General features: G+C 53.6%; 1 protein-coding gene across 1 annotated transcript; it reads right to left on the reverse strand.

Annotated features, from left to right (window-relative positions):
• Positions 1-2,604: 2,604 nt before the first annotated feature.
• On the reverse strand, positions 2,605-6,733 carry MISP (mitotic spindle positioning; the record flags this gene model as incomplete). The annotated part of the gene is made up of 4 exons (XM_080936043.1): positions 2,605-2,694; positions 3,220-3,258; positions 4,466-4,599; positions 5,080-6,733. 4 exons carry the CDS (start codon positions 6,731-6,733, stop codon positions 2,605-2,607), a joined length of 1,917 nt encoding a protein of 638 aa, XP_080792169.1.
• Between the last annotated feature and the right edge of the window lie 4,201 nt (positions 6,734-10,934).

The following is a 10,934-nucleotide window of genomic DNA, read 5'->3' on the forward strand; positions in this document are numbered from 1 at the left end:
TGAACAAAATTACACAACCTCGCTGATCTCCCAAGCCCACCGGGGACATATGACACACGGCGAAGGCTTCACCCAAGGCAAGTCTGTGATGATCATGGGATGGACTTTCCTTGGGCATCAGTGAATTTGTAGACATGATATGATGTCTACAAATTATGTCACACACACTCTGCACATAATTGGAAGTGAGAAAATGCTCTAGTCTCTGCACCAAGACCTAAGTTCGCACCAGAGGGGACCCAAGGCTGGTTTCCTGATTGTACTTTGGTCTTCCCAGAGAAACTGGGTTTTGGTCGCCCTGCAGAGCCTTGAGCCTGGGAAAAGTCACAAGTGGGGATGGGGTAGGAGGAAGGGGGAAGCTGCCAGTCAGACACCTGCTGTGCTGGTGAGCAGATGCTTGAAGGGGAGACCTCTGGTTTCTTTGGAAAGTCAGTTACATCACATGGTGTTTTGCTGGGGCGCACAGGTGAAAGTCGGCTAGAGCAGAAACATGAAAGAATGTTTCCTGACGCTGACACAGGAGAAAGGATGTTTACGGAGCAGGCGTGTGAAAGGACTCTTGATGAAGGAGGATAAATCTGACCCCACAGACAGTGGGACACGAGCACTGAGCCTAGGTTTGGTTTGCTCCGCCCGCTGTTCTTCACTAAGGACACACGTGTATTGGTTCCAGCACTGCCGGTCGAGTGTGCCTCCTCCTCCTCTTTCACCAGAACAGGGCATCAGATCCTATTACAGATGGTTGTGAGCCACCACGTGGTTGCTGGGATTTGAACCCAGGACCTCTGGAAGAGCAGTCAGAGCTTGTAACTGCTGAGCCATCTCTCCAGCCTCAAATGAGAGGCTTTTAATGAGACACCAGCCACACTTGGAGCCAACACCACAGCCTGGGCAAGTGCCCTGTGCAGGGGCAACCTGAGGACATGATATAGGTGGGGATTTTTCCTTTGTGTGTGTGTGTCTGTGTGTGCATGCAAGTTTCTCACATCTGTGAGTACACATGTGTACAGGCACATATGAAAGCCAGATGTCTTCCCTGACTGCTGGCACCTTGTAACCTGAGGCTCACAGTTCTGACTAGTGTACCCTGCCAGCTTCCCCGGCTCCATTGTGCTAGGATTACAGGTGAGCCAACATACCCAGCTGTCACTTACACAGGTCCCGGGTACCCACACATGGATTCCCACACTTGTGCGGCAAGCGCTTTACCCACTGAGCCCATCTCGGGCAGGCTTGAGAGAAGGCCATTGTTGATTGACACCCTACCACAGGCAGGCAGAAGGCTCTGGGGTTCCACCACAGAAGCCCTGGCTACTGGGGCTATATCACCTTCAGTGGCAGAAGGGACCCTGCAGATGGGTTCAGACCGACAGTCCTGATCTGGGGATCATCCTGGGGCATTCTTGGTTCAGGTCCCAGAGGGCGGTGAGAGAGTCAGAGGCAGAGAGACTGGGAGATACCATATTGCTGAGTCAGGAAAGGAAGGATGGGGCCACAAGCCAAGGAGACCTCTAGCCACTGTTCCTGGGGAAGGCTCTTCCTTCTTGAGGCTAGAATTTCCAGGGCAAAGACCTCTTTGTCCAGGCTGCCTCTGTGAGGTGAGGTGTGTGTGTACGTATGTGTGTGTGTGTGTGTGTGTGTGTGTGTGTGTTTGGTTTCTGATGTTGCCCTGGCTGTCCTTTACCCACTGAGCCCATCTCTGGCAGTCTCAGGCAGTGGATAAAATGCTGTTCTGTCTGTAGACCAGGCTAGCCTCAAACAAAGTCACAGAGATCCATCTGCCTCTGCCTCCTGAGTGCTGGAATGAAAGGTGCTCCTGTGGAACCCTAAAGATACATATCTCCAAATACCTACCATGGACAGCTATCTGCTGCAAGTCAGTGACCCTGTGGGACCAACAGAATTTAACTGTCTCCCAGATGCTCCCAGCGGGCCTTGGAGAAGGAGGGCACCCACCCTCATTATTCCCCGTTGTCACCTGGGACAGCTACACAGGCTGCCTGCTGCAGAGGGGGCGTGGCAAAGGCTCGGAGCCTTTAGTGGATGTTGATGTCCTCACCATCTTGCTCAAGTCCTCCCTTCCCTGTCCAGCGACACATCCCTGCCACCTGTGTGCCTAGCTCTCCACATACGAACATACGAAGTCCCAGGACCTCAGAGAAACAGAGGGCAGGGGCTGCTGCATCCTCTACTCCAGGCAGGCAGCTCAGGACAGGTTTATTTCATAGCAAAGGGCACATGTTTGGGGTTGGCAAGACCGGAATGGCAGGTTCTGAGGAATGGAAGAGGGCGCTCTGGAACCACACCTCCCAGGGCCTCACATCCCAAGGTGGGGTGGGCAGCCTTGTTTCCTCCATGAACCCCGGAGCATTTGAGAAAGTCTTAGCTACACAGAGGCCTGGCTGGATTATCAGTTCAGCCTGAGCTGAGAAACACCCCTAAGCAGGAAACACTCACCCACCCCCCGAAAACCAACCAACTGTAGGCCGCAAACATAAGCCTGGGTTGTGTGTAAATAGGAGCCTGACGGCAGAGGTTTGGGACAGGTCTGGCAGCGTCCACAGGACTGGGGTGCGACAGGGGAATGGGCCCCCGTTTCCAGTCTCAGTCTTCATCCTCGCTGGCATAGATGTGTGCTTCCCAGCGTTCTGCCAAGAGATGCTTGTGTCTCTTCACCATTGTGGCTCCCAGGACCTGCACACAAGGAGGTGTGGAGTCCCCATGAAGAGATGGACCACCCCCAGCTCGCCCAGAGTTGAGGCGGGCACTTCCTCTTTCCCCCTAACAGCACAACCTAGGAACCTGCTAACTTCTGCTGAGCTCCACAGCAAGGAAACGAGCCCAGCTTCAGCCCAGAAAGGGTTACAGCTTTAATCTCAGCACTCAGGAAGACTGTGAGTTAGAGGCCAGCATAGTTTGCACCATGTGGCCAAGCCGGGAAGGATGATGATGATGATGATGATGATGCTCTGACCATGGCTCAATCTGTTGAAATCTTTGTCTTCCAGTAAAAAAGCCTCACACACACCTTTTTGCCATAATCTGTGCCCATAGCAGGCATCATAAGCAGATGGCAGCACAATCTACCCTAGGATGACTCTGGCAACAGAGCAGATAGCTAGTGCAGTCCTACATCCCAGTGAAAGGCCTTCAGTGCTATCGTTGGGGTAACGCCAAGAAGTGAGAGACTCGAGTCCTTTCCCTCTGGAGCTCACTTACCTCTGAGTTGACATGGTCTGAGGGGTTGATACCTGCATACTGGGTGAGAAGAAGGAAAATCAGTGCTCATCCTTCCCGCCCAGCCCCAATACCCACCTGAAAATTCTCACACGGCTGAATCACCCCTTGGTGACATAGGACGAGACCCCCAGCTGGTAGCACCTTCCCAGAGTCTTGTGGTCACCGAACTCAAGGCTATCTATCATATTAAGCTCCACTCATTGGAGCCCCTGGCTGACAGTGCCCATAGTCAGTCTCAGTGTATGGCAGCGCATAGTCAGTCTCAGCGTACCGCAGTGCGGACCACAGATGTGAACTAAGTGCCTCCTGTGACCAGCGCTGGCCTAGCACACAGATGACACTCCATCCACAGAACACTCATGGTTATCAGAGGAGGAGACAAAGGTAAGAACGGAGCCGCTGCTTGCCTGCATTTGAATCTGGGTCATTCAGATTCACCATGGGGTCAGGCTGTGACGGGGAGGCTAGGGTGTGTCATTCTCTGAGGTGTCCCTGCGTGGGGTCACTCTCCCAGCATGGTCCTTGTACATGGTAACTGTCCATGAAATCAGGCTGCTCTGTGAAGGTGTAACTTCTGGACAGCCTGGTGCTGATTGTGGGGTCCAGGGAGATGCTTTAGAAGGTAAGATGCTTGCCTTGCAAGTGTGGGACCTGAGTTCAAATCCTTGGAACAAGTGTGAAGAAGAAAGCAACAGAGTGTGTCTGTGAGTCTATCGTTTTGTGGGGTGGAAGATGAGGCAGGAGAGTGCCTGCAGGTGGTGAGCCAAGGGGCCGGCTGCAGATAACGGTGAACAAAGAGACTGAGGACCACGGACCAAGGTGGTCCTACAGTCTCTAATCCTTATACATGCATGGTGGCACATTCTCTCCCCCCCCCCCAAAATTAAAAATATGGTAGACCTTTAATCTCAGCACTTAGGAGGCAGAGGCAGGTGGATCTCTGCGTTTGAGACCAGCCTGGTCTACAGAGTGAGTTCCAGGACAGGCAGGGCTACATAGTAAAATTCTGTCTCAAACAAAAAAAAAAAAAAAAAAAAGATAATGACCAGTTAGATAGTATCTGTTTCTTTCCTCATCAGTCTTCTCCTTTGACCCTGAGGGTAATCCCACAATAGGGACAATGTCTCCTGCTTGTGTGTCCTTTCAGGTAGCAGAGATGGGATGAGACACACAGCGTACTGAGCTCACCTGACCCTGTGGTCACACCTCAGTCACCCCAACTCACCCAAGACTCCTTTCTCGTCTTCTGACCTGGTGGAGTGCTGTCCTCTGGGGCCTCCACCTTCCACACCAGGCCGGAATGCAGGTGGATGGGCGTGAATAACGGTGATTCTGACACAGAATAGCTGCCAGTGATGCCTGTGGTGGGGGCAGGGGGCGGCATTCAGGAGAGGGGGCTGCCAGGACCCGGGCCAGGAGACTGGAGGTCTCTGCACTAGAGTCTGGAATGCTTATCAAGACAGGTGAACAGACAGGCTGACAGACAACTCGTGACAGATCGACTAAAAGAGCAACTCAAGAAAAATTTTTAGATAGACTATAGGTCAAAAAATACCATGAAGTGAAGGAGAACATGTCGTTAGAAAGAGGAGCAATCAATCGCGAGGACAAAGACCTACAAACTTCTATGTCCAGTACGAGAACATTCAGAGCCATAGAGCCAAATCCTAGGCACCCGATAACAGAGCGGTCAAAAGCTCTAAGGCAAAGTTGGTGTTTTTTCTCTCCAAAACCTACTTCCTGGGAGAAATGGGTGTGTTTGAACTCTGCCTTCCAACTCTCCTTCTCCAACCCGGGGGTGGTCAGGACAGAATAGCCACCCTCTGAATCCCTGCTCACCAGAAGCTCGGGAGGAACTCCGGGAGTCTTGCTCACAGCTCTCATCCTGGTCCAGCACTGGGGAGAACACCTCTGGGAAGAAGGCATTCCTCCGCTCTTCAGCCACCTCTCGCTCCCTCCGCAGGACACTCTCCACCTCCTTCTCCAGCAGGTCCGACTGTGACTTTTGTAGCCTCAACACAGGGCCTCCGGCTACTTCCCAGCCCCAGGTATGGGAGGTCTCAGCCCCCTGGGGGACATCTGGGACCTTGAATCGCAGTGGACGCAGGTGAAAATTCTGTAATTTCACGACACCTCCCCTGACAGGCTTTTCAGGAGGCTTGGACCACTCTTGTTTTGAGCTCAGAGACCTTCTGGAGGATTCTGAGACGTGCCTTGGAGACTCCGTGGCCTTCCGGAAGGCTGTGGCTTTGGTGTCTTCTGTGGAGACACCACTTGGCTTGCTGTACACCCCAAAGGCTGAGAATTCTAGTTTGGGGGTCCCAGGACCCAGATACGGCTGATAGGCATCTGGTGGGATCCGGTTGACTTTCCTCGCCTCTGGAGCTGGGTCTGAGGCTCGGGCATCTGGGCTGAGGATGCAGTCGGAGCTCAGGCTTCTCTGGAGCCCGGGCTGAGGGTCCTGGGAAGACCAGTCAGGTGTGGATGCCCTACCCACCTGCAGACCCTCTCGCCGATGATCTTCTTCTCGCTGTGTCTCTTGCACCATGTCCCTCTGCACGTAGAGGGATGGGCGGCCCCTGTCTCTTCGTGGGAGCATCTCTGTCAGGCTCACCTTGCTGAGCAGTGACCTGCTGGGGATCTGTACCAGCTCCTGATGCCCAGAGGCCCGCCCAAGCCCTCTCTGCTCCCGCAGCTCTGCCTCTCGCTCCTGGGCCAGTCTGATCTCTCTCTCGATGGGCGTCTCTTTGTGGGTCTCAGGGGACTCTGCTTGGGTCTGGTGGCCAGGGTCGTTGACCGTATAAATGGACCTAGCTGGGGAAGCGTGGAAAGACTTCTCCACGGTCACGTCCTTCGCTGGTGATATGGGAGAAGTGGCATAGCCATTGGCTGGGTAGGGCCCAGTGGGGGTCTTGGGGACCTGGCTGATGCCTGGTGGGGCACGTGCAAAGCTTTCCTTAGCTGTGGGGCTCCACGTGACCGGGTTTGTGTTCGCCTTCTCTAAACTCAGGAATTGCTGTCGAGCGGCTAGGAAATCAATTTGCTCCGTGTCCACCAAGATCTCCTCTGGGGATTTGGACTGGGGCCGGCCAGCAGTCCTGTGGTCCCCGTGGTCTGATGTAGCCTGGAGCGTGGCCACGGTGCCACCCTTCCTGACTGCCCAGTGCAGGTCCCTTGACTGCCTGTAGAGGGCATCACTGCTGTCATCTAGACGGTAAGCCTTCATCTCCTCATCCTCCTCTTCCAAGTACAGTGACCTTGGGGACTGCTGGCCAAGGAAGCCGCGTCTGGTGGAAGACATACTTGTTCTCTTCGTATCTGGCCTGGTCTGGTACTCAGTGGGCCAAGCCTGCAAATCACCCTGGCTCCAACCAGCCTCCGGCCCTACTCCCGCTAGCTCAACAGTATAGCTGGTGTCTTTATCCAGTGCCAAGCTGGTGACACGAGATGAATGGGGGTTGCTGAAGAGGCGGTATCTGGTCACTCGATCCATCTCAAAGGGTCTGTGTGTGACCTTCCTTCTGCAGGTTGGAGATCTCCAGGCTCACTTAGGAAGGAGAAAGAGACCATGTTAGCTCACCTGAGGACAGGGACAGTATCAGGGGGCTGCAGGAGCCCCATGACAAGCAAAGCTACTTGACAGCAAACCCAAGCCCAACATGGCGTTTTTCAAAAACATCTAAGCTCCTGGATCAAACTGTACCTGACTGCAGCTCACACAACAAACTTATTACCCTTTCTTATCTAATGTCTTTATTTTTTCCTCCTTCCTTCCTTCGGAGACATACTCTCACTCTGTAGCCTAGGCTGTGTCAGAACTTGCACCAACTCTCCTGCCTCAGCCACCCCACTGCTGGGATGACTGGCAAGAGCCATCACACCCAGCTACCCTCCAGCTAGCTGACTCTTGCAGGCACAGCCACCCACTCATCTCCTGCAAGCTGAACACCTGCTCTTGCTCCATCCTGCCGGCCCTTGTCCTCTCTTCAGCAACGTGAATCGAGGTCACCCTTACACCAGAGACTGTAGGTGTCTCACCATGCCCTTCCCTCTCTCCAGGGCACAGACCTGTCCCTCACACTAATTCCCAGGTCTTTTCACCAGATCTTCAGACAGCCTTTGGGGCTCTGGTTCTTGACAATGGACAAAGGCATGTAGGGAAACTGAGGTCAGAGCACGTAGCAAAGTTTGTTTCCCAGTTCTCACCCCTTGGATCTCTGCTTCAAAGGGCACCTGGTTCCATCTCGGCAGCGCCCACTTCAACACCATAAAGCCAAGAATAACTGGGAGTGCCTTGGACCTTGTCCCTGGTGCTAGGTGGGGCTCAGAGCCACAGATGACACACTGACTTGTAATCTGGAGCTCGACCTTGACCTTTTCCGCAACTCCTTCCCAGGCACTCAGAATCCCTTTCACTTTTGTTTCTTCAGTCTACAGGGCAGTTCTGGAGCCCCTCAGTGCTCAAGGCCACAACCTGACTCTGAACAGTCTAGAGGGTCACCAATCTCAGCAAGCCTGCACCCCCAGCCCGTCACTGGGGGATTCTAGGGGTCTCCACCCATGATCACGTCCTCATCCTCTTACTAGGGGATTCTAGGCTGGGCTCCACCCTGGAGCCTTTCCAGTCCATTCTTTGTACGTTGAAACAGAGTATCTTAACTGTCTGGGCTTTCCCAGCACTCCTAGAGGTCCTATGGAAGAAAATCCGCTTCCCCTTCCACAGCCCTTCTGAGAATGGGAGAATTTCATTCTGTATGGGTGGATAGTTCTACACAGCAAGTACTTAGTCAAGTACTGGCTCAACCAACCCTGCTGTTCCTAGGTGCCCCATCAACCCTGCTGTTCTGGGGTGCCCCATCACTGGCCTCACTGCTGCTTCCCACCCCCTAGCCCAGAGCTGTTGTGCACCCACGTTTGCAGACTGACTGATATGTATACAGTATTTTATGGCCCTTGTCATTGGACAGTCAGACGTGGCCTCTGGAGAAAGGGTGTCACCCCTCCATAGGTGGAGTTCTCATTCTTCTGCCGTGATTCAGGTCAGAAGGTGGAGCTCTGGGTTGGGATTCAAGGCCACCGGGCCCCTCTCTGAGATGGGTTTGGCTGGCAGGACAACCTTGCCAAGGATCTATTAACCGAGTTCTGCTGGGTGTAGTGGCCCACTTCTTTAACCCCAGTGGGATGCAGAGGCAGGAGGATCTCTGTGAGTTCTAGGTCAATCAGGGCTACATAGGGAAACCCTGTCTCCAAAAAAAATAAAAACAACAATAAAACCTAATTCAGGTCTAGGTTCCTGGTAAGACAGCAAACATTCAATAGAAGCTTCATTGGCTGTAGATCTGATCACCTAAGCTCCAAAGCCAGGGCTCTCAGGGTCTCCTAAGGGACCAGAGCTCAGTGGGTGGCCAGACTGAAGAAGCCCTGTTGGCTGCAAAGGGTCCCTTCCAGGTCCTCATCTCCCAACAGGAGTCTCCTCTCCACTTTTGCTGTACCCTGAAGGAACTTGGGCACAGACCATTGAAACTGGAAATTCTAAGAGACATGGAGGGCTTTTTAAAGCCCACTTTTTCCCAATTACCACCAAGGCTCCAAGGAGCCTGCTCCACCCAGCCGCACCCTGGACCTGTGACTCCCTACTGAAACTGGGTTTATGGTCCCTGTGAGTGCACCTGCTTCCTCTGGCCTTCTACCCTCGGGGCAAAGGTTTCTTGATGGGGCCACCACCTAGTAGGGCGGTGTCCTTCGGATACCTCTAGCCTGTCCCTTAGGGCCTTTTTGTTGCCTAGATAGCTGGCCCTGGAGAAACCTGTCAAGGCTTACCTGGGACCCTGGACTCTGGACAAGCCTGAGCCTCAACAGCCAGGCATGGCTCCTCTGGTTTCTTCCAATCAGGCCCAGAGTCCATGGTCCTCACAGACCTCTGGTCATGAGGGTGTCTTTGGTTCCAGCCCCTCTCTCTTGGTGAACTAGAATTTGGTGTTCTGGCATTTGGGGTACCTATGGAAACTTTATCTACATCAGGCCCAGGATTTCTTTTGGGTTATCAGGTGATAAAGAGGTTCAGAAGGACAAGGTGGGGCCCCAGCTAGGGCTAAATGTGGTGAAGTACAGATGGGGATGGGGGTTCCCTGTGGCCCCCTGTAGGCCAGCCAACCCTGCCCGTAGGCATACCTCAAAAGACCCCTTCTTCTTTTCGGGCTCCAGCCTCCCAGCTTCCTGGATTCCCAGCGTCCCCAGCCTCACCTGCTCGCTCCAGGTGCGCGGGCCACTTCCCAGCCCCAGGCTCTGTCCTCTGCAGGAAAGGCCCCAGGGCTCCGCCCTGGCCACAGGTTGCCAAGGGGACAGAGGCCCCACCCAGGAGCAGGTGCGCCCCTCCTCTCAGTCCCCACCCGGACATGGGAAACAAAGTCCAGAGGAGACAGAAAAACGATACTTAGGCTGACGAGGGCGGGCACTGTGCCCGCCGCAGGCCTTGGCCCTTACAGAGCCGGAACTGAGCCTCTGCCTGCCTTCCCACCTTTCCCAAGTCCTGCTGACTGAGGTGGGGTGTATCCCTGTGAAACCCCTTTGAATCTCTGTCTCTCCTTTGATCCAGGCAGACTGAAAGACAGATGTGAATGGTGTTTCCAGCCTAGCAGACACCCCAGCAGGGTCAGGAAACTCGGGGAGCAGATTACAAAGGGATGTTCTCTAGAACGGGTCTGTAGGGTTTCTGGCTGGATCCTGTTCAACCCTTTGACCCTTGCTCTCTTTCTCATCCAGAAAATGGGAATTCTCCCTGTCACATTCACACAAAAGTTCACATGAAATAATGACGCCTTCAGAAACACCCAGCAAAGCCAGGTACAGAGAAAGAGGCCTGTCACCCCAGCACTCTGGGGGCTGAGGCAGTAGGATTGTTATTAGTTTGAGGCCAGCTTCCACTACAGAGTGAGATCTCTGTTAAAAACTTAAAAATAAACATGTAAAATGCCCAGGAACATTGGCCAGACAGGTCAGGTGCAGAGTCCTGTGCCATGAGATGGTGACAATCCAGGCACGCACCATCCCCTCTGAGTCCAAGTGGTTCTGGCAGCCCACAGCCTGTGGGACTAGAGTGTGTAATGCTGGGGTTCCTGACCTCCCCACCCCCCTCTGAATCTCTGTCCTTCCCTCCAGTCAGTGGTCCCTCAGCCCTGACTCAAGGGCCCCTGAAAGATGTAACAGAGACCATCACCTACTTACTACTGAGGAGACAGAGCCAGGGTATGAAGCAGAAGTTTCTTTCCACAGCCCCTTCCCGCCCCGGCATCCCTCTGTAGTAGACACTGAAATGCAGGCATATCCAGTCCCACAGGTCAGCGGGATTTGAATTAGCACCTCTCTCCCTATATCGGAGACACTGCACCATACCAAACACCTTTCCCCCCAGAAACCAAGTCCTGATAGGGCCTCCGATTGAGCCCACACACCTGACATCTCAATACTCAGGACACTGATGCAGGAGGATTACTGCGACTTTGAGGTCAGCTTGGTTACAGACTTTTTTTCTCAAGTCTGGAATACCCAGTGTGTTGGGAACACTGGTTTCTAGACAGCTACTCTATAATGATAGGGAAACTGAGGCCAAAGGAGAAAATTTCTCAAAATCACAGAGAGAAAGAGGGGGTCTCCTCTACTCTGCAGAAGCTAGCTCAGAACTTGTGGGGTAACTG

This window comes from Micromys minutus, assembly GCF_963924665.1.
Source record: "Micromys minutus genome assembly, chromosome: 22".
NCBI classification, from domain to species: domain Eukaryota; kingdom Metazoa; phylum Chordata; class Mammalia; order Rodentia; family Muridae; genus Micromys; species Micromys minutus.